This window comes from Vitis vinifera, chromosome 15, assembly GCF_030704535.1.
Source record: "Vitis vinifera cultivar Pinot Noir 40024 chromosome 15, ASM3070453v1".
In the NCBI taxonomy this organism is placed as follows: Eukaryota; Viridiplantae; Streptophyta; class Magnoliopsida; order Vitales; family Vitaceae; genus Vitis; species Vitis vinifera.
The window spans coordinates 15362277-15386812 of record NC_081819.1 but is presented as its reverse complement, the minus strand read 5'-3'; the positions used below and the strand labels follow the sequence as shown (position 1 = coordinate 15386812).

At 33.3% G+C, this 24536-nt stretch overlaps 2 protein-coding genes across 2 annotated transcripts; one reads left to right on the top strand and one right to left on the bottom strand.

The window, feature by feature from the left end:
- The first annotated feature begins 8552 nt into the window (after positions 1 to 8552).
- On the top strand, positions 8553 to 21590 carry LOC100258156 (uncharacterized). The gene is made up of 6 exons (XM_019225717.2): positions 8553 to 8852; positions 9713 to 10309; positions 17673 to 17983; positions 18071 to 18127; positions 19751 to 20175; positions 20900 to 21590. Exons 2-6 carry the CDS (start codon positions 9768 to 9770, stop codon positions 21188 to 21190), a joined length of 1626 nt encoding a protein of 541 aa, XP_019081262.1. The 5' UTR covers positions 8553 to 8852; positions 9713 to 9767; the 3' UTR covers positions 21191 to 21590.
- Positions 21591 to 21838: 248 nt separating this feature from the next.
- On the bottom strand, positions 21839 to 23208 carry LOC100263291 (uncharacterized). Its single transcript, XM_010663089.3, has 4 exons — positions 23101 to 23208; positions 22870 to 22984; positions 22470 to 22530; positions 21839 to 22376 (listed from the first exon to the last, which is right to left on the bottom strand). Exons 1-4 carry the CDS (start codon positions 23129 to 23131, stop codon positions 22059 to 22061), a joined length of 525 nt encoding a protein of 174 aa, XP_010661391.1. The 5' UTR covers positions 23132 to 23208; the 3' UTR covers positions 21839 to 22058.
- Between the last annotated feature and the right edge of the window lie 1328 nt (positions 23209 to 24536).

Sequence of the window (24536 nt, the reverse complement as noted above, 5' to 3'; positions counted from 1 at the left end):
GAAATAGAATCTTTAGGAAATAAGAGAAAATGACAAGCTCGTCATAACCTTACTTGGAGGTCCGCAGCAGAAAAAAAATCCTTATCCCTTCTCTACCCCCATTCCTCTCATCCTGCTCCCGATCTCCTCTTTTCCTCTATTTTTTTTTTTTTTTCTTTCTGCTCCCCCACTGCTACCATCCTCCGTTCTTGGTCAGAAACTTCCCTCTATCAACTCCCTGTTCATGCCATCACATTCTGAAGCTCCGACCACTGCCATGGCAATGGTCACATCCTCTTCCACGCGTCCTACGCTGCTTGCCCTTTCCAGCATAGGTCCCCCTCACTTCAAAAATGAGATTTTTAGCTCTTCCCCGGGTGGTCAGAAACAAAAGGAAAGCCATTGGTTTTTAAAAGGGTCTACAGATAGTAATTTTAAAATTTATTTAAAATATTAAAGTATTAACAAATTTTACTATCTTAAATTTTAAAAGTAATTTTTAAAGATACAAGGTAATTTCATATATTTTATATAAAATTACTATATTTTATATAGAAGTTAGTGTTATTTTTAAATTTTTAAACAAAAAATAAGAAGTGTATCCAAATCACTTTTAAAAATCTAAAGAATCGCTTGAAGTAATATATGTGCATTCATTTAAAGTGTATTTGATAGTGATTTTAAAAATTGTTTCTAATGTTTTTAATACTTGAATGATAGAATCTTTCAAGTATTAAAAATGTTAGAAGCGTTTTGTATAATCATTATCAAATAGACTCTAAGTAATTCTTCTAAAATTTTTTTTTTTTTTTATAATATATTATCAAAGAACTTTTATTATTATTATTATTATTATTCTATATATCCCAACACTAAGTATCCATTTGGATACATTGTTGTTTTTTGTTTTAAATTATAAGCTTCTATTTAAAAGGAGAGCATCTCGTATGTGAAAAAACATTAATTAAATTAAGATAATCACTCAAGAGGTAGGATGTGAATTGGGTGTTAAAATTTTTGTGAAAATAATTAAATGTAAGCAAGATATGATAATATCAAAGAGTAAATCAAGAGTAATATAAAAAAGTTGAGATAAGAGAATTGTAAACTCTTTGATGACGGTTTGATAGACCACTTTTGTCCACTCTCTTCCAACTTCCAATCAAGGGAGGGTTCCACTATCTTCAAATAACCAACCTACTTGAATAATTTTTCTCATAATGAGTAAGTTAAAATGAATTTAAGAACTCTAAACCTAGTAGCAAATTAGGCTCTCAATGTAAGAAGAGACAATAATGGATTTGAAGGTGTGCAAAAGAATTTGTAAGTTGACAATCGAATATACTTTTGGAAGAACTTTGAATGAGAAGAAAGAGAGTTTTTCAATTGACTATAATTGTTTTCTTATTAACAAATGCTCTAAAACTCTTCAATACATAGGGTTTGTTTGACTTTGTTTTCTGATATTTGTTTTTAAAAACTATTTTTAAGTTAAAGAACAAAAAATGGTTTTTAAGTGGTTTTTTTTTTAAAAATAAGGTGTTTGGTAATTTATTTTTAAAAATAAAAAGCAAAAAAACTTGTATGAATAAATTGTTTTTAAAAATAATTTTTATATTATGATTTTGGTACTATATGCATACATTTAAAAATTAATTTTTTAATATTACATGCATACATTTAGTACTAAATACATACATTTAATACTCAATTACCAACATAATTCTAAAATGTTTTGATTTAATTTGCAATGAATTGGATTAGTTTTTTGAGTTCTAAATTATTCTTTAAAAAAATTAAAAGATTCATTAAATAATTTAAATTATTAATTATGTTTTACTTAATTTATAATCAATTTACCTAGTGGGAAAATTTTAAAAATATAGTTATATTTATAGGAGAAATATTAAAATCATGAATCATAATATATCAATTTTAATCTATTAATTTTTTTTACTACTTAGATCTATTTTTTTTATTAGTTCCAAATTATTTTAATTTTTTAAAAATCATTAATAAATTCAGTATAAAGTGTCACTTGATTTGAAGTTCATTTTTTAGTGAAAAAATATAAAAATATAATTATATGCATAAAAGAAATGATAGAATCATTGTAAACTAATTTTTATCTATAAATTTTTTGTATTAATGAATTTATTATTTTAGTAAGAGTGCTTAAAGTTATGGGAAAATGAGTTTTGACTCACTAATTTGAAAAAATATAGATAAAAGAATCTCAATTTTTATAAATCAGTTTTATCTCGATCTATTTAAAAATATTTTAAAATTCATGCACTTTTTCATAACTTCAATAATTATTTCCTAAAATACTTTTTTACCAGGTAATATTACATAAAATTATCCAAAATTCATTTGTCATTTTAAATTGATAAAAATGTTTTAAAAATAAATATATTATAAATTTATTATTATATAATATAGATATAAATCATTATGAAAATATTCTCATACATCCTCAAGTGATAAATAAACTCTTTATAATCTCCTAGTTAATAATGATTTTATGTCCTATATTATATAAATCTCCTCATCTTCTCATTTTTTTTTTAATAAAATTGAATAAAAATTTTATTAGCTAAATAAAATAAGAAATTTAAAAAATAAAAATACAATTAAAACTAAAATACATAAAAATTAAATACAATTAAAAACCAAAAAATTTAAAAATACATAATATTTTATTTTTATATTTTTAGCTTTAGCGTTTTTTTTTAGTTTTAAATGTATTTTTAATTTTTTAAAATTTCTTATTTTATTAATGTCAAATTAAATTATGAAAAAGTTTATGTATTTTAAAATATTTTTAAATAAGTGAAGATAAAATTGATTTATGAAAGTTGAGGTTCTTTTTTCTATGGTTTTTAAAATTAGTAAGTCAAAACTCATTTTTTCCTTAAGTTACAGATATGTACAAAAATTGATCAAATCCTCTAATATGATGATTTATTAGTAAGCATTTCTTGTAAAATATGAACAACACCAAATCCCTCTAGAGCCCAAACCTTCATTTCTCCTACATATTGACCCCTTGTTTGGCCCTTCCTCTAAGGGGTTGTTATATATCAAGTGCATGAATTAATTTCGAAGATATAAGACTTTTTTGTTATACTTTTCTTAAAAGTGGATTGAAAGTTTAACTGATGTGGAACCACATACACTCTCAATAGGTTAAGCTAATCTAAGATAAAGGTAGCCCCACATATAAAGTCCAACTGACATTAGTAATTGTTAGAAAAAATAGGCTAATCCAACCTATGGTAATCACCCTAGAGGGGGGGGGGGGTGAATAGGGTGATGGTCTATTTTTTCTAATTTAAACTATGTGAATGTAAGAGACAATTATATGCAAGTATATAATAAACAATATAAAGAAAACTGCATATAAATTAAAAGACTAAGGAAGAGAGAATGCAAACACAAGATTTTATAGTGGTTCGGCGCAACCCGACCTACATCCACTCTCCTCTAGCTTCAATCTCAAGCTTCAATCTCAAGCTTAAGGTTCCACTAATTCAAGGCTTCCAAACCAAGCCTTTAAGCAATACAATTGGATTATGGTTCTAATTCACCCTCTTGAACTTTTGGCTCCAAGCACCTTTACACTTCTCAAGAGATATCCTACTCTTGAACAACCCCTCAAATGATACCCCACACTTGAGAAACTTCCTTTCAAAGATTTACAAATAAATGATCTCACAAAATCTTAGTACAAAAACTTTAAGCTCAAATGATACAAGAAAACAAGGATTGAATGGTGCACTAAAGATATGCAAGTTTTAGAATAACGATGCACTCAAAAACACTCTTCCAAGGTTCAAATGTATTCAAGAAAGGTTTGGGAAGGTTAAGCTCTTGAAACAATGAAGATTGAAGCCTTTTTATAGAAGAAAAAAGTCAAACTTCTCATTGGGGGTTCGACCGATCGAGTTAAGGGTCGACCGGTTGACTAGCCGTTAGCATTTAATACGTGGTAGGTGACCGTTGGACCTTGAGCGGACCTCGATCGGACTTTGACCGGTTGAACAACCGTTCTGGAAGAAAGAGAAAGTTTTTTTGCACCCTCGACCGATTGAGCTGGGGGTTGACTCGGACCTCTTCCGGTTGAATTGGCGGTCGACCGGTTCCTTATCCAGTTCAACCGGTTGAGCCGTTTTGGGCTCAATAACCAACTTTTTCAACTTAAAACTTTTTTAAAACAAGTTTGAAAAACATTTAACACAAAGTTTTAGTTAAAAACATGAAATCATCCAATCTTTAAAATGTTTAAAACAAAATAACTTTTGAATGATTTTAGTGCATAAGTAAAGAATGTAATGCATGAAAATCCTAGTGCACCAACAACCTTACAAAGAGATCTTATGAAACTTGGGTCTTGAAAAACACTTCTCTTTGAGGTGGTCTTCTTCTTCATGATTTCTCCTTGACTTGATTTGTCTTTGTGATGCTCTTCCAAATCCATAAAACACATGTTGGCATCCTCATTTGTGCATTCTTCTTCCATGGAGTCTTCATTACTTTCACTTTCACTCTTTTCCTCTTCATCATCATTTATTGAAGCCATAAAAGCTATACTTTTCTTATTTTTTTTCAACTCTTTGGTGATTGTTCAAATTTATCTCATAAGTCATGAGTGACCTAATGAGTTCTTCAAGTGAGAGTTTGGTGAGATCCTTTACTTCTTGAATAGTCGTCACTTTTGTTTCCCATTTCTTTGGTAGAGACCTTAAGATCTTCATGACTTTCTCTACTTCGGTGTAGGTCTTTCCCAAGGCTTCAAGTTCATTCACAATCACCATGAACCTAGAAAACATCTCTACAGTAGATTCAAAATCCCTTATAGAAAACAATTCATAAGCATGGACAAGGATATTGATTCTAGACTCTTTAACTTGGTTGTTTCCCTCATGAGTGATTTCTAATAGTCTCCAAATTTCTTTAGCCAACTTACATTGCCAAATACGATTAAATTCATTTCTATCAATAGCACAATGTAAAATAAAAATAGCTTTGGCATTTAATTAAACTTTCTTTCTATCAAGTTCATCCTATTCATGCTTAGGTTTTAGAACTATCACTTAATTTTCTAATTTTAAAGGAATGTGGGGACCATCTTCAATGACATCCCATAAATCAAGATTAGTAAATTGAAAAAACCAAGTCATTTTAGTTTTCCAATAGTGATAATCAGTTCCCGTGAAAAGTGGAGGTCGGGTGGTTGAAAAACTTTCAATGTGAGATGAGCTTGATGGATTAGCCATTACTTCTTAGACTGTTAAATAAGAAGCCTAACTCTGATACCAATTGTTAGAAAAAAAAAAAAAGGCTAATCCAACCTATGGTAATCACCCTAGAGGGGGAGGTGAATAAGGTGATGGTCTCTTTTTGCTAATTTAAACTATGTGAATGTAGAAGAAAATTATATGCAAATATATAATAAACAATATAAAGACAATTGCATATAAATTAAAAGAGTAGGGAAGAGAGAATGCAAACACAAGATTTTATACTGGTTCGACGCAACCCGACCTACATCCACTCTCCTCTAACTTCAATCCCAAGCTTGAGGTTCCACTAATTCAAGGCTTCCAAACCAAACCTTCAAGCAATACAATTGGATTATGGTTCTAATTCACCATCTTGGACTTTTGGCTCCAAGCACCCTTTACACTTCTCAAGAGATATCTTATTCTTGAACAACCCCTCAAGTGATACCCCACACTTGAGAAACTTCTTCTCAAAGATTTACAAATAAATGATCTCACAAAATCCTAGTACAAAAACTTTAAGCTCAAATGATACAAGAAAACTAGGATTGAATGGTGCACTAAAGATATGCAAGTTTTAGAATAATGGTACACTAAAAAACACTCTTCCAAGGCTCAAATATATTCAAGAAAGGTTTGGGAAGGTTAATCTTTTGAAACAATGAAGATTGAAGCCTTTTTATAGAAGAAAAAAGCCAAACTAGCTGTTGGGGGTTCGACCGATCGAGCTAGGGGTCGATCGATTGACTAGCCGTTAGCATTTAATGCTTGGTAGGTGACCGTTGGACCTCGACCGGACCTCGACCAGACCTTGATCGGTTGAACAACCGTTCTGGAAGAAAGAGAAAGTTTTTTTGCACCCTCGACCGGTTGAGCTGGGGGTCGACCCGGGCCTCGATCGGTTGAGCTGGCGGTTGATCGGTTCCTTATCCAGTTCAACCGGTTGAGCCGTTTTGGACTCAACAACCAACTTTTTCAACTTAAAACTTTTTTAAAACAAGTTTGAAAAACATTTAACACAAGGTTTTAGTTGAAAATATGAAATCATCCAATTTTTAAAATATTTAAAACAAAATAACTCTTGGATAATTTTGGTGCATAAGTAAAGAATGTAATACATAAAAATCCTAGTGCACCAACAACCTTACAAAGAGATTTTATGAAGTTTGGGTCTTGAAAAACACTTCTCTTTGAGGTAGTTTTCTTCTTCATGATTTCTCCTTGGCTTGATTTGTCTTCGTGATTGCCACTTTGGAAATCGTTTTGCCTAATCACACTTGAATATAATTATTAATTCTAAATCTTATTTTGTTATCATCAAAACCAAGATTAACCAAACCTTGGTTTCACAGTAATCAACCAATATGAGATATTGGACTTCCATCCATCCTAAATTAGATACCCCCATTCAATTGTTGATGCCCATATCAGCGAGCATGAGTGAGCTAACCCAAGTCTCGCTTTAATACCAAAGGATGCAGTACCACATATACTCCAAAAATTTTAAGTTAACGGGGGTATAGACAGCCCCACATACAAGGCCAACCAACATTAGTAATCAATCGACGTGGTACATTAAGTTTTCATCCGTCCTAAGTCAGATGTGAGACCATATACACTCTCAAAAACTTAAGCTAAGGAGAAGTAGAGGTAGCTTCATATATAAGGCACAACCAACATTGGTAATAAGCCAATGTGGGATATTGGACTTCCATTCATCCTACATCAAACACCCATACTTAATAGCTAATGCCAAGCCAGACTTTGTTTTGATACAAAATGATGTGGACCACACACTCCCAACCATTGCACTTGCAAAGAATGGATGTATCCATTTTTTTTAAATAAATAAGAAAATAGCATATGCTAGTTTTAATTTATACATATATATAATTTTAATTTTAGTTTATTTTTATTGATTCTATTTTTATTTATGAAATTTTATATTCAATTAAAAAATTAAGTTAAATGTAAAATAAAATTCATGATATGTACATTTATTCAAATTTTATGTAACATGCTAGGTTTATTTTAGATTTATTGTAATTTTAAATTTTATTCTTAAAATTATTAACTTAAAATTGAATACTTCAATTAAAATCAACAATTTAGTTGAATAAAGAACTTGCATCTCCAACTTATAAAAAAAAAATGCAACATAGTCTTAAATATTATATTCACAATTATTATTCAATATTTTCTCTTATATTATAGTAAAAATTAGAATAACATACATAATTTGATTATAAATAAAAATTAAAAATATATTAAGGCTATGTTGGGTTCCCCAAGCTTATGTTTGGTTCCCAAAAAATTTAAGGGAAAATACAAGGGAAAGAAAATACCAAAGAAAAGTACAAGAAAAGAAAAAAAAAAAAGTAAAATAAAAAATACATTAAAATTCGATAAATTATTTTTATTTGTTATTTCAAACTCATTTTACTTATTTTCACTCATCGATATAAAGATTAAATAATTTAAAAATATTTAAGTTTTTAATTAGTTTTAATGATATTTGATTTTTTTTTTCATAGGAAAACCAAATATGAAAAAATAATTTTTCTTTACATTTTTTTTTCTTGGTACTTTCTAGGTACAAAACATAACTAAAAAGTATTAAGGAAATATAAAAAGTGTTACTCATATTTGCTTTCACCGTGGAAAATACAGAAGAAAAGAAAATATAATTAAAATTTGTTAAAAATTTATATATTTTTAAATTATTTAATTTTTATATGATAAAGAGAAATAAGTAAAATGAGTTTGAAAAAAATATAAAAATAATTTATTAGGTTTAAATTATTTCTTATTTTCTTTCATTTTTTTTCTATTTTATTTCTCTTACATTTATCTGATAACCAAACATAATCTAAATATTTTAGAATGTGGTAATTTCATGGAGAATAAATTAAGAAAATTATTTTCCCCCCGTAGAAGTTCTCAAATAAAATTTAATTTTCCAAAAGTAATTAATAACTATTTCTAAAACTAATTTACTAATTGGATTTTATGATGTTATTTTAAATAAAAACTTATAACAGGTATTCATGGTATGAAAATGTCTCAGATGTTTCAGTTTGTTTATGAAATTACACTTATCTCCCACAATCTTTACATATTAGGCCAACCTTGCGCTACCAACGAAGACAAGTAGGGGCACAAAGGTCATTTGCCTATCCTCAAAATATAGCAGTTATTTCAGAAATTGCAGAAGAGGTCCCTGAAAGTTGCAATAACTTGAACGGAGGCAGCCATTTTTTTTATTTAACAAAACAAGGCCTTAAAAAATTTCGCTATTTTGAAATCAAACCAGGGCAAATAATAATAAAAAAAAATTATTTATTTTTTTCCAGCATCATAAGGAGAAGATGATGGTGGGAAATTACTGAGGCATCTGAAGTCCGGTAAGCTCTGATTCCGTACGGTTTCTTCTTCTTTGATCGGAGCTCACTGAAACGACATCGTTTCGATGTGGAAACCAGGCTTATTCTAGTTACCACCACTGTTTCTTCGTCGGCTTCGTGTTCAGTGGACTGTGAAAACCGAAGCGTTTCGAGAGAATTTGGAGCTTGAATTCGTAATTTTGAGGTTTGTTTTTGTGTATTTGCGTTATGTACAATTAGGGTTTTCAGAGAATTTCGTTTTTGTTTGGTTGCATGGATCCGATTTCCCAGTGTTTGTTTTCTTTTTCTGTATCAGTGGGTTCTTGAACTCTTTGCAGAATTGGATTCGTCTTAAAATTTCGACTCCGTGGAATTCAAGATAGTGGATATGTTGATTTTCTCTTTCCCGCTTTTAGGGTTTATGGGATTGAAATTCAGTTACAGAGGGCATCGGCATATGAATTGTTAGAAACCTTGACCAGTAAGCCAAAAGGCCCATACAACTTGTAACCTATTTAGGATCATAACAAATCACCAGGCTTTTGTGAAACTCTCACTATATAGCTTTCAGTGACCACCAGGAGACCTTTCATCTTGTTTTTGAGGCTGAGGCCCATTGAATTGGGAAGTTTATACTGCTCTAATATCAATTGATGTGGGGTTTTTTTTTTTTTGAATAATAAAGATGGTAAAAAGTGAGGAAGAGCCACTTGGATTCGGGTGGAAACCAGTAGTAGTTAACTTATGGGGAAACTGGTTCTAGAGAGCAATCCCAAATTTAGGCTCAACCTTTGTAGGATGTTATTTATTATCTGTTATTATCGTATCTGTATTGATCTTCAATAATATTGGAAAAGCTGTATTTGTCCCTTTTCAGTATCCCAAATATTATAAATACCTCTTTCATTCAATTCGCAATTATTGAAGTGTCATGCCAGAATATCAATTTTCTTTTACTCTCTTTTATCAGGATGATTTTTCTTGTATTCTTTCTTTTTGGACTAAAATTGGAAGTGAAGTTATTGAATTAATTAAAAAGCAAGGCTGTGTTGCATGTTGATGCAGGTGGATTGTTGAGTGAATGTTAGACAGACGAGCTGAGTTTTCATGATATTGCATTATGGGTCCTGATTTATCCCCAGAAGTGAAAGCAGAATTTACAAGGGAAATTTCTCCTAGTAAGGAGAAGGAGAATGGTCCTGATTTGAAATCAGAATTTAATATGGAAGTTTCACCTGGTAAGGAGGAGAATGGTCCTAATTTATCCCCAGAAGTGAAATCAGAATTTGCTGTTGAAGTTTTGCCTGCTATGGAGAAGCAGAATGGGAGTGTCCAGGAAGACCAACTAGATGATAATAAGCTTTTAAGTTGTGCGAGTAATTATGAGGACAATACCTTTGACATGGAAGGGCTATCCGAAGAACAGATTATAGCACAGAATGGAAGTGAAGATATGGAAATTAATGTAACTGACTGCACAAATTCTGATGACATTGAGCTGGTTGAAGCTCAATACCAGAATGACGAAACAGAGAGCTCAAGTTCTTTTGGCAACACTGATGATGATGATGGTGGTGGTTCAATTATGAGTGATGCTGAAGTGGATTCACAGTTCCATCATGGCAATATGTCAGATGGCCGTAGTGAAGCATTTCGAGTAAGGTACATTTTTCTGTACATATTAATCATGTCTTTATATATAGGCTCAGACATTTCCCATAGAGTCTAGAAACCTAAACTGTGATACCTTTCATGGCACCAATGTAAATTATATATATGCTTGGACATTTCCCATAAAGTTCTTATATATGATTTTAAAAAATTTTTAGATGCAAATAGTAAATTTTCATCAAAATCTCCAATTCTGACAAATTTTTAGAAGATGCCTTTTCCATTTTATTTATGTTTTTGGTAACAGCATTAGTTTAGTTTCATTGTGAGAACTTCGATAGTTGATGATTCTCTTCACCTTATGACCCTCCATATTCACTGAATAATCTTTTTCATTTTTTTTTTGATAAGTCTGAATAATCTTTTTCATTTTTGTTTTTGTTTTGTTTTCATTTTCCTTCTTTCTTCTTCTTTTTTGGTTTTGTTTTGCTGTCCCCACCCACTCTTTCTTTTCTCTTGCTTCTTATCGCCTTTAGCTGGAACTGGAATTTTTTAACATCACTACCCCCTCCTCTTCAATAAACACCCCCCAAGCATCTACCTAAGCCTATGCATGAAGATCATCTCACTACAACTTTTGAGATTGGATGGTAGGGGGGGGGGGGGGGGGGGCTTTTTTGAGAACATGGCATTGCAATGAAGTGTGTTTCTGGACTTTGATCCCTAAGTACTCTCCACAGGAAAAGATTCTTTGTCACCTACTCAAACACAGTTTTTCCTATTAACTTGAATGAGTGTAAGGTAAGATTCACATTCCTCTTGAAAACCTCGAAAACAAGTACATGTGAAACTGATATATGCCTCCTTTATATCTAAAGAGCAAACATCAACAAATCCTCCTTATACGCTGTGACGGATGTAAATATGGAAATTGAATTCTAGATAATGTAACAATATATGTTTAATGAACTTTTTCTGATAGGTAAATAAGCAAATATATTAAAAATGTTTGGAAAAGGTGCACCAAAGTACATATGGAGCATACAAAGAGCATCAGAAGGCAAGCAAAGGGAAAAGAGAAGCAACAAACCACGACCCGAAACAAAAACATTGCCTAAAGAAATAGAAAAACAAAGGGCTCCCATATGACCTATTTGCAAGCTATCAAGATCACAATTTGCTATCTGACCAAAGCTTTCAAACCGCCAAAAAATTGAGCATCAACCACCCATATCAACAAAATCCACTAACCCAAGCCATTACCAGATGCAACTACCTTTTGCCCCTTTGTAAAAACAAAACAATCCAACTTCTTTGAATCCCTTTCAATTTTTGAAGAGAATGTAACTCCTCTTCTCCACCTTCTTGCCCCTCACCTTATCTCTAGCTTAGACACTCTGGAACTAATTCCCATCCGCTCTTCTTGCTCCTCCTCCCTTTTCTGCTTGATTGATTGTAGTTAATTGATCACTCTAACTTTTGAAGCTCCCTCTCAAAGCGAGATAGAGAAAGACCTCCTCTTAGTACTCGGGGCCATCACTCTGTGACCCTTTTTGGCTTCCAACTTTCTCAATAGGGACACAACTTCTTTTTCAAAACCATCCATTGGAAATCCCAACCACTTGCTAACGGAAGCAAATTTTCAGAAAGACATATTGGAGAGGCTCCCATCACCCATGATGTCCTATCTAGGGCTACCCTTTCCTAAAGCCACCTCTTCACTGCACAAATCAGGGTTCGCACTCGGCATTGATAGAATGAAAATCCTGGAAGTTGACAACCAAACCATCATTAGAAATCAAACGCAAAGGCCCACTCCCACCACCCTAACTTTCTACTACAATGATTTTTTAGGATGCTTGAAGGATGTAGATGCAATTTGCATCTTGTTTCACTCTTCTTCCTCCCTTTAGGTCTTTGCTAGGGAAGCCTTCATAGCATTCCATTGAGCCTTATATTGTTAAATTGGCACATTGTATGCAAGTCTAAGATGTTGATTGAGAAGACTTATCATGTATTGTCACCGCTGCCTTAGGGTTAAGTTAATACTTTGATGGATGTTCTTGGGGTGTCCCAAGCCAATTTGGAATTGATTGAATGCTTCAAGATCATTGGGATACATGATAAAGGCTTACTCTAAACCTCTAGGTTAGGGCTTGGCTTTTGCTATTAAGGTTGAGCTTATAGCTTTACTGACAAAGCTTTAGGTCTTAACTGTCTTATAGTAGATGGAAATTTTGTTTTTGTCATTGTATAGGTGATAAAGAAGGAAAGACATTCTTGGAGGTTTGATGGGTAGCTTAGCCAAATTTTCTATATTAGTATGGAGTTCAAGTATTCCTTTTGTTTCACTTAACCAACTATGTGGAGGAACTTTCAGTAAAAAAAAGGGTTGAAAAGTTTGGTGCCTTTCATGGGAGTGTTTTTTTCCCCCTACTTCCTTGAGTTGTAATTTGTGTTTGTTATGGTTCATGCTTAAATTTTTGAAGTCTTCCTCTTTAAGGCATTTCTTATCTTGTTTTGATCAAATCTGCATATCATGGAAGGATGTCTCATCCTTCTTGATATTTTTAACAATAGAAAAGATATAATTGTGTTTCTAATAATGAAAGAGAACATATAGCAACATATAAATATGATCCAACAATTGTTACAATCCACTTGTGCACCTTTTAATTTGTTATTTTTTATTTTCCGATCCAAAAACACAAAAAAAATCTGATCCATTTCAAGCTAAATTCCTAATTGAATTAAAATTTGGAGTATAGTTGGGTGGCAATGAGAGGTCTCTTAAGAAGACAAAATTATACATTTTTTTCTTATTTCCTTTTTATTTTTGTTTGTACGAGTGGGGGTGGGAGGAGAGTATAGATGGAGTTGAGCCTAAAACCTCTACGATCACACCTTACATCCTTTGCCATTTGAGCTAGGCCTCAAGGCAACAAAATTTGCGAAGTTTTGGTAGCAATTTTTTTAGAAAGGAAGGGTAATTATTTTTAACACTATCTTGGGAATGAAAGGATTTTCCAAGCAAGTAAAGGAATTGAATTGGAATTGATGGAATTGTGAATGGAAAGGATTTTTAATGATTTAGTAGCATATTTTTTAGGCTTTTGATCCTCTAAAAAGGATTGAATGTAGAAGGATCTGAATTCATTAAAGGAGGTGGTGCACCATAATATTTTCCTCTTAAAACTACCATTACCACTCTCCTTTTATTTGAATTTGTTCCATGTTTCTTTGTTTTTGTGACTTGTTAATGTTTTCTTGCCTCATTTTCTGTTTTTGTTCCACTTTTTTAGAGATATGAAAAGCCTATATAATATCCAAAGTGAGGATGATGATTTTTTAGTAGGTTTTTATTATTTATTTGAAACCCTTAGACCTAAATGAAAATTCTTTGTGTGTGGTTCATTTAGTAGATTCTTGCTTTCACTGGAAGTAACTCTTGTTTTTGAGTGAATTAGGATCTTTATTTCATTTGCACATTTGTGGTTAAATCACTCATCTATCAATAAAATCCATTTTACTATTTTCATTTTTATTAATAGATGAGTAGATTAGCACATTAATATATCTATCTATCTATCTATCTATCTATCTATCTATCTATCTATCTATCTATCTATATATATCTATATATTCCCTGATCATGCTAAACAAGGGAAATGGATTACTTTTATCCACATTTCCCTTAGCACCAAAACTATGTTGCATGGGTTAGAGCATAGGTGTGGGGTGTGGTTATGTGCCTTGGTCTTTCTCACCTATAAATCTTAGGTTAGACAGATGGCTAACAAGGATCCCAATAAAGTGTATGGATACTAGGATATGGCACAATAAAAGAGAACGAAAAAGATCAATTAAGAAACAAAGATAGCATTTTTTTTTTCTTTTGATAACTGGGAAACCACACCATGGCAAGGCCCTTCAAAGCCACCCATAGCTTCCAAACCTCGTGGAGCCTGACTGCAGCTGCCACAGCCAGCTCAGGATAATCCTGGGATTCCCAATGGAATTGAAGCCCATGTGCCTCTACCACACATCCTGATACTCACCCTTACAATTAGGCCACAGCTTGACGACTAAGAAACAAAGATACTATTAATAAAAACTCATCGAAGTTTTCTCTTTTATCCCTATCTTTCTTTCTTATTCCTAAATATTGTTAGATATGTTTATTTTCCGTCCATGTTTGTTTCTTCTATGGAAATATCCGTTAAAGGAAGTAGAAAATAAAGAAAGAAATCAATTCAATTAAGTCATATTCAAAGCAAAATAGCTACCTGCCAAGGATCTGATCCCCACACTTGTGTAGTGTCCTATCGACATGGGTATGTTGATTGAAAGTTGGACTTATCATTACTGCCAAATAGGATAAAGGAAATAAATTGCCCTTGAGGCATGGCTCAAAATAGACTGTTGTATGGATAAGAAGGTTCTAATTTTGATTTCATGTAGCCAAAAGAAGTTACCTTTCAAAAAGGATAAAGAAAGTGAAATTCATTATTACGATTATTATTGTTTTTATTTCTTTTAATTGAATTCCTCTTCTTTAAGGATTTGGTTCCTCAATAAGGGTAAGAGTTTGACATTGACAGTGGTTAATACAACTCAATACATCCATGAGAGAGGAGAATTTACAAATTGTTAGGATGTTTGACATTTTAAAAGTTTGAAAGATGCATTAATGGTGAGACTAAGTAGATTAATATGGGTTGCATTTGAATGTTTGGGTGTGATATTCTCATTTCATTTCATTTCCATTTTTTTAATTAATTAATTAATTTTTTATTTTTAATCTGGGAATGGTTTTCTTGGGCATTCTTGGGGTTTTCTGGTTTAAGTAGGGAAGGTTATGATTAGATCCTTTTGAAAATGAACCATATTGAGATTTTTTATTTTATTTTTATTTTTTATTCTATTTTTTCCCCTTTAGCTATGAGAGACTTCACTAGGTTTGGCGAGAAAAATGGGTTGATGAATTGCAGTTCTGTGATAGGTTGGTTTTTATTGTCAGCTGACTCTGACAGTTTGGATATGACATGATTGGGCAGGTTTTGGTTTTTGCTTTTGTGTTTGTCTTTTTTTGTTGTTGTTGGTATCATTATCATTATGCATGTTTATGTTTTTTGTTTTTTTGTTTTCTGTTTGAAATTTTTTTTTTCAGTTTTTCCAGAGTAGGAGGAGCTTTTTCCTAAAGCAACTCAATAACTTTCTATGAGGCCTTTTTGAAGATTATTCCTTGTTCCAATTGATTGTGAGTGTTTAGAACATGGAGAGGTTTCTTTTGCTTTGGGTTCTCTTTTTAATTGATGTCCAATTTATATTGTCAAGAAGAAGCTTAAATATTTGAAAGATAGTCGAACAGTGGAGTAAGGAGGTTTTTTTGGTAAGTTGGGGATTTATCAAAGGTGTTGGAAAAGGAAACGGTGATAAAAAGAGTGGTTTATCTGCCTTTCACATTAGAATTAGGTAGAGGGCTCAAGCTTAGAGAGAGTTTGCTAGCTTGGGTTTGGAAAAACAAGGTACCTGGGGAGAGAAGTTAAGAAAGTTGTTGCCCAAGGAAAAGAATTAAAAAAAAAAAGCATGTGCTTTTCCATCAGATGAAAATGCTCATAAGGAGCCTAATTTCTCTCATGGAAGTCTCATCTTTTTGGGATTACGGTAAATAAAAAGGTTGGCTGAAGAATAATGTGATGGGAGAAAAATTTTAGTTATTGTACTTTGTGTTGGCCAATATTGAGATTGCTTTTCAAGCTGAAAGGTTTGGATTCCTGTGGCATATGTTAAGGTGGCATTTTGTACCTTCACGGTGTTAAAAAGTAAATGTTTGACAGTGACACACTTGGTGTAGGGACTTGCTGGAATTGGGAGATCACTTGTTTATGCAGTGTTAAGTGGCCTTGAGCCTTTGGGCTTTTGAAGCTAATTTTTTTTCACTTTCCAGGGCAAGGTAGATTTTTCCTTGTTACACTTCCAATTCTTTTAGGAGACTTTGGATTTCATTTCAGGCTGGTAAGTTGGAGCCAGAACCAAGAATTTAAGAAAGGTCTGGTTATGTGTTCCGCCTGCTGTCATCCATTTTTCAAGTTATTTATTCTCTTTCTTTATAGGTAACTTTTTTTCCCCTCCTTTTGTTACATTGATTGGAACCTGGAACCTCTCCATGCTAAGAATGGCAACAGGGTGGGTTTGGGGTGTGCTGCCTTTTCATCGACCACGATCTGAAGAGGAATTTGACTAATCCGTCCCTTTCCCAGAGCTGGGGCGAGGTGGCTGATACATCCAATCCCCATATGCAAAAGATTCACCCTACAATCCCTGCCCCCTTTTCATATGATATTGAAAATCTGAATACTTGAACCTCTATGGACTGATAAACAACTTTTACACAACAAAAAACAAGTTAAACTAATAATGAAGCAACTTGAGGACCAAAGAAGCATGAAATCAAATAGGTTGCCTGTGGAAGGTCCATCTTCCCATTCCCCATGAATGCTTGATATTCTTGACTTGAAGAAAGGTGCAGATCTGGTTGAGGATGAATTCCAACTTTCTATGCTCTTCTTCAAGAATTGAATTTGCCATTAGAGTACATTGGGATGCTTTCATCCATCAGAAAAAAGCAAACCTCTGTAGCTGTTATAGCAGATTGGGTTCCCTTCTTTGCTGAACCTTCCACAAGCAGCAGTTCATGCAACTTGTTTTGAAGATCTTCTTCATCAAGGGCCTTGATTCCTAAATATTCCTTCCACATCTTTCATCTTGAAATCTTATGCAATGAATAGAGATAAGGAAGGAATGGAGGGAGGAACAGGAGACTAGAGTTAGAGCCTGCTGAGAATAAAGACTGTTTATGGAAATATAAAAGTTATTGCTATCTTGGGCAGGACTGGGTGGATGGAGCGAAACCTAACCCAGCCTGAAACCATCTTGGGTCATAAATATTTTCCCAACCCGTCCCTTATGTGTACATATGCTACCCAATGGGCACAAGAAACCTATCACATTGACATCCCTATTTGATGCCTATTACAAACCCCTCACAACCTATGCTAGGTCTCTTTTTATTCTTCATTTGTTATTAAAGGTCTTGTGATGTGTGATGCACCAAGGAAGTGTTTAACTGATAAACTAATTGCACTCTGGACCAAAATAGTGTTTAAGAATTCCCACAGATACAAGTACCTGAGCCAAATTATACCAACACTAAGAATGCATTTTTTCCTTTGTTTCCAAATATGATGGTACATGTGTTGAACTACTTTAACTACTTGTTCTATCTCAGAGAGTGAATACTTCATGGTGTTAAATTCTCATCTTACTTTTTCCTGACTGTGTATTCTTGTTTGGTCTGACTTGGACTATTATGTCTCTATGCACTCAATTTATGTGCTTCTCAATTTTCCAGGAAGAAAAAACTAACAGATCATTGGAGGAATTATATACGTCCTCTTATGTGGCGATGTAAATGGGCAGAACTTAAAATGAAGGAATTTCAGTCTCAAGCATTAAAATATGACAGAGAACTTGCAAAATATGATAAGAGAAAGCAGTTTGAATTAGAAAAGTTCAATTCAGAAGGTTTGGGTGCAAAGTCACTACCATTTCCCAATGAAGTTCGAACAAACAAAATCATGAAGAGGAAGAAAAGAAAAAGAGTTGAAGACACAGTTGATGTAGCATCATATATGTCACATCATAACCTGTTCTCATATTATGGTATGAGGCACACAAAAGTCACTTTTTGCATTGTTTTTTTTCCCTATATTGTAACTCTGTTTAACTTGGATAAGTGGTATTTTGCAGAAAATAAGAGTTCTGTTGGTGAAGGTGCTTCTCTAATTGATGATTGTGGTAATCTAGGTAAGAAGAAAGAACATTCTTATGTGCTTCAATATGGTGTGGGTATTGCTAGTGCAGGTGTTTTATCAGGACAGGATGAATGATCTACTTTGCCAACTGAAAGCTATTATTTCTGCACAATTAAAATATTATATATATTTATAGGCAATCAGTTTCTCTATAATTTAAGCAGCTGATGTGGAGGGAGAGGAATTGTAGAGCTTTTGGCAATGAATTGAGCTCTCAACTGTTTCTTGTGCTCTCTCTGGCTTTGGGCTACAAAGTATTTAGATGTGCCTGTATGTATAGTTTGATTTTGTTGATTGCTTGGACTCTTTTCAATGCAAGAGAGGTGTTTTTTGTTAATCTCTTCATCTCATTGGCTTTTTGGCACCTTTGTATAGTCCTCGTGTACTTTGTTGTGCTGTCTTTTGATTGGGCTCTGTTAATAATATTAATGCTTTTTTCCTATCAAAAAAATTAATTTTAGCAGCTAATGTGTGTTTCTTTATGAAAAGTCACACTATATTACAAAAGATACAATTAGTTCATCTGCTGTGCTATATGAAGTGTTTTGTCATCTGAAGAAATTGGAAGGAAATTAATTTTTTTTTTTTTTAAATGAACTCGGTTGCTCATGTTATGTGCTTCAACTTCTTGTGTCTGGAGGGTTAACTTGAATTTTTATGGTCAGCTAGGAATTGGTGAAATTTTCATCATTTCTTGTTCTCTAGGTCATCTAATTGGGATATGCAACTGTAGCATAAATTTCTAGCCTTCTTGCCGATATATAGGAGAATAAGAATGAGGGTAACCCTCTGGGTGTTTGGTGGGAGGTGGGTTGGGAACACGGGATTTGGGGTTTGAATAATGCTTTTTAACATGCAGGCTAGATCTCTATTGATAGGCCCCTTTTAAGATTCCTTCAGTATGAAGGAAATTGTTAAGTTTCTTCTTTGATGGTTCCTAGTTATTGGTGGGAAAATAGGGTAGCTGATTCTGAATTATGTTTACAGCTCAAGGAAGTGCTACTTCAGTTAAGGATTTTGGAGGAAACTTTTTCCTTGTTTAGTCTCACATTGTATTTGACACAGGGATTATGTTTTCTTGTGTCATTTATTCTTCCTTGAAGAATGTCTTTTTATTTATATTTAACTACATGTCCTTTTTCAAAAGAATAATTGTTTCTAAATAAAAAGAATACTGCAATGTCTAGTTCTTTATGTTGTGAAGTTATAAATTGAAACAGTTATACATATGTAATGGAAGAAATATGATAAAAAAATAAAAAAGATCTTAAATTATATTGTCCAGAGGTTTGATTTGAATGAAATTGCAATCAAATCTCCTTAACATTCTTTTATTTATTTATTTATTTTTTATTTATTTTATTTTTATCTTTCATAATTTGTGTATAGTTTTAGTGCCTGTTTCATAAAAATACAAATGTTTTAGTTGTTTGAACAAAAATTAAGTTTAATAATGCCGAAAATTCTTACCATGGATACTTTCATGTTGTGCTTTTAGAATAAAGATTGATGTCATATGCTATATTGAAATGTTTTTAGAATTGATCTTCACCTAATTTTGTGGTGTTGAGTCTACATGCTCACTGAACAATTTGTATACCATTCTTTTCTGCAGGAGTGGTTTCTGCAAGTAAGATTACCAATGACAATGATGAGTTTGGGTTTCATGATGGATGGTCGTCTCTTGAGTTCAGAGGCAATGATAATTCCTTCGAAGAGATCCTTTGGAAGATTGAAAAGGCAAAATTGCAAGTAAACAAGTTAAAAACCCGAATGGACAAGGTGGTGAATGAAAATGCTGGAAAATACTCTTCCATAAATAAGTTGATGCTTGTACCATGTAATGCATCAACTAGTTCTGCTCGAAATCCTACTTCTCCAAGCAATGGTAATAGAATGCCAGTTGGATCTTTATATGCTGCATCTCAGCATGTATCTGACTGTAATATGGGAGATCTGGGTATGCCTGAAACTGCAGCTTCAAGTCATGGAGAGGCGATCCCTGTTCCAGATATAATTGAAAGCACAGAACAGCATCAGGTTGGGGTTCATATGAAAATGTTATTTTTTTTTTTTTTAAGTAATTACTTTTATTCTATGATAATTCTTTATGTTTTTTTCTTTTTAATTTGGAAGCACTGGTGTGTTATAACCTTGCAAGCCTGGTTTTCTTACTGGCTTTCATGGTCTATTCAGTTGTAGGAGGAAGCTCTGAGGTTTTATTTTCTTGTAACTATCTGTTCATTTTTAATTTGTTTTGTAGCTGGTAATGCTTCTAGTCAACTTATCTTACATACAAAATAAAGTTCTTCCTTGTAAGAGGAAACAGTTAAGCCTCATTTCTAAAAGTTAGCAGCTTGATATAAACAGACCTTGTTTTAGCCTTTCTTCCGCTTTTGTATGATTTAGTTGCTATAGCTGCCTTCCTATCTTGGTAGTTATGGCTGTTTGAAGTATCTTTTATCCACCTCATTTCAAAAATTCTCTACGCTGGGTTTGTCTTAATGTTTAGTTTTAGCACATAGCTCTCAACTTTGTTGGCACTATACAGCTCTTTTGATTTTTGCTGAGCTGTTTTTCCCCCTTCAATCATATGCCCTCCAGTACATGGTTTTACAGTTAGTATGGTTCTCAATCTCTCTGTGCCTCTTAGTGAGAGCTATCCCTCGGGCCCTTCTATACTCCTTATGATATTCTGTGGTTCAGGGTGTTCATTGTTTTATTCTATTTTATAGCTGAACTAATTCGTCCTTCATGTCTGCAGACTGAAGAAGTCTTCATACATAATCAAGTGGCCAAGGAAGAGTTAAATAATTTTCATGGAGTTAAAGTTGATCCCACAGAAAAGCCTCTGGTACTGAAGGAAGAGCAGGAGAGCACCATTCCTCCAGTCCTGGCTTCAGAAGTTGACCCATCCACAAGTACATTAATTCCCCATGTTCAATCAACAGAAAAATCACCTTCGACTTCCAAGGTTAATGTCCGCACAAACAAGAGAAAGCAAGGTAGGCGCAAAGCTAAATCAGGCAGGTGGAATCGCAGATCCACCAGCTAGCGAAATAACAAGTTAGTCAAAGTATTTATTTCTTTCTGATGTTTGATGTTAGAGGAGCTACAGCTTTTATGCGCGGAGGATGTCGATTACTTCTACTGCATTTTACTTTTGTACATGCTACTTCTGCAGCCGTGCAAGTTTGTACATGCTACTTACTCGGCCTGGTCTCTCCCTCCCTCTCTCTGATTTGTACATGATGTCATCTGCTTCTACGCTCCATGTGGAGCACCCTCAGTATCAGTTTTCTTAGGATTGCTTTGGATTATAAGAGGGAAAATTCTATTCTCTAGAATAAAAATAATAGGAACTCAAGTTTTCTCAGACTTGAGAATGATGCTTAAGTTGTAGTGCTTATTGGATTGCTATGCAAATCAAATGAACCGATTTAATTTTTGCAGGATATCATAGGTTTCTTTACTAGTTTATGGATGATCTTATGTTTGCTAGATACCCTCGTGGTCCTTTGAATGAGGGTAGCTTGTAGAATGTACCTTTGCTGTTGACGCTAAAAATAGGAATAAGAAGAATCACTTGTAAGAGAGAATTTACTTGCAGGGTGCGGGTGGTTGGTAGGGAGAAGATGCTCTCTTGGGTGGAATTTATCTACTGACTCTTGCTGATTGTGGATGCATTTTAGACATTATACAATTTAGGAACAAATAAATTTAATTATTAACATATAATTGCCATTTTTGTGCTGCAATGTATTGACATTGCGCTAGCATAAGAAGCATAATCATGAAGAACAGAGTCCTCATGCATATGGGGGTAATACAAACAGCGATCTTGAATTCCAAGGATCCTTCCAAGGAGCTTAACAGGGATGGGAGATGAAAATGTGATCAAGGGCACAACCACAACAATGATATTAGGTATGGGCATTTATTCCTTTTTCTTCTTCTTCTCCTAATGTAAAATTTTCCAAAACTTTTCTGATCAGCTTAACTGAGACAAGAGATAACAGTGTGAATGAGGGCACAAACAAGGCGTCAGGGACATTCTTGATCATTTTGAAGGGAGGCGCTTTCTCTCCTGCACTCTTTGCCACCATGGAGAAGGGTGGTATTGCCAGGCCTACTATCAGGGTAATGTTATCTATCTCGCCAAGCTTTGTGCTCTCAAGCAACTCCATGAATATTTTCTCCTTTTTGTCATCACTAGAGCTTTTCCATTCTGCAAAAGCCTTCTGGCTTTTTTTTTTTTTTTGGGAGTAACATGTATGGTTAGGAAGCTATTCTGAAGAGTGGAAAATGATGCTGCAGAGACAATGGTAACTGACCTCTACTTGCCGACGTGATGGTGCTTCAAAATGTCTACCAGGCAGCGCAGAGTTGGCAGTTCTGAGGAAGATTTGTTCACCAGGCGAAGTTAAGACAGTTTGATAGAGGTGAATGACTACCCCCTCCTCTCTCTCTCTCTCTCTCTCTCTCTCTCTCTCTCTTTCTCCCAGTATTAACACATGCCTACCTGAAATGCTTGTATCAAAAAGATGGTTTGTTGTTTGGTTGCCTGGAAAATGTTGCACAATAATCATAAATCCCTTCTTTTCTGGGCAACCAAACAACACTTAAAGAAGACCATTTTGATTGATTGTAGAGTTGGATTATTAGGAAGCTTATGACAAAGCTCTTCTCTCAATCTTTAATACTGTTAGTTGTAGTTGAATTAGAGGTACTCACTTGAGGATGCTGAGAATAGAAGAATGGAAGTCCTCGAAGTTGTCATACCTCCGTGGCCCAAGATTCTTCAAAACTCCCTCCATTGCAAGACTGACAATTTGTTTTTGCGACAACCCTACATGCAAAATGAACAATTGAAAAATGACCAAAAAATTAAAAAAAACAGCCATAAAAGAAGAAAAATTGCAAGAGGAGAGAGAAAATAAAGGATGATGAAAGCCAATGGAGAACCTTTTCTCATGAGACTTGGAACGAGTCCCATTTTTGGCAAAACACAAAAACAGAGGTGGATTCAAATCAACTGCGAGCGTGTATATATATTGAAAGATAAAAGGTATGACTTGTTAGATTCTTTGGGTTGGTGGAAGCAAGGAATTAGTCGAGGGAAAGAAAAAACAATTCCTATTCTTGCCTTGTAACTGGCTTTCTTGTTCTACCAGCAGTGTTGGGGGGGAGAGAGAGAGGGACCCATTTGACCAAATGTATAAATTAAGCTAAAAAGACAGCTTTAAGCCCCCCTATGTTGGGAGGTGAGAGTGGTGGCAAGTTGGAAAGTGGGACACTAGCTAGGAGGTTACAATAATTTGTAAGGTTTCACTACAATGGTAAGTATACTTTTTTTTTTTTGGGTACCTATGAAAAGGGTAATATTGATGATGTCACATATGCATTATGCCCTAATCTTATTTGTTTGTTTTATGTAGGAAGTCCCATTATTTTATATCATGATTCCATTGTATCGTAAGTTGATATTTTCTTTTGTATTTTAATCTCATTTGTTTGTATATTACTATTAAACATGTCTAAATCTCACGAGGTTCCAAATCGATCGTTATTATTTTCCTAATTTGTAATAGTTTAGGCAGGTACCTATTTGCATTCAGGAATGATACATTTTCTTGTAATTTTTTTCATAAAAATAATTCAGTCCAAAAAGAAAAATATAGGACATGTTTGGCAGCCTACTTTTTTCTTGAAAATATAGAAAAATATGAAATACACAAATTTGATTTTAAAATACTACAAGTTGTTTGTATTTTTATTTTTTCAACTTATTTTTTGTAATTAAAATTTTGAAATTGAAATCCAATTGGGTAGCCTCTTATCATTTTTCTGATTAGCAAAAATTTTAAAGAAAATGCATTTAAGGGTTTTTCTTATTCTAAATTGAAAATATATTTTAGATAGTGTTGGAGAATGCAAATTTTTAAAAATATTTTTAGTAATTATTTGTCCTAGAAAGTTTAGACCCTCGACATGAAGCTTGAAAATTTAATAATCATATTCGAATAATCAATTTGATTTCCCCACAAAATCAAAAAGCCAAATGCAATTCTTTCTAGAATTTGGTGACAAACGCTTGTTACAAGCCCTTTTTATATCAAATTTTGCACCTAAGACTATTTTGGAACAAAAATATAAATATAAAGTTAGATACTTAAGCCGTGTTTGGATACATTTTCTATATTTTATTTTTTAAAAATAAGAACTTTTATATAAAATATAGGTACTTTTATTATAAAAAATAAAAAAAATAGAATTTTATCTTCTATTCATAAAAGCCCTTTTGTAGACCCCCATTTTGGGAGCACTTTCTTTTTGAATTTGTTGCAGCTTATTTGGCCAGATGGAGCATTTCTAGGAGGCCACGTGTCAATCCCTGATTG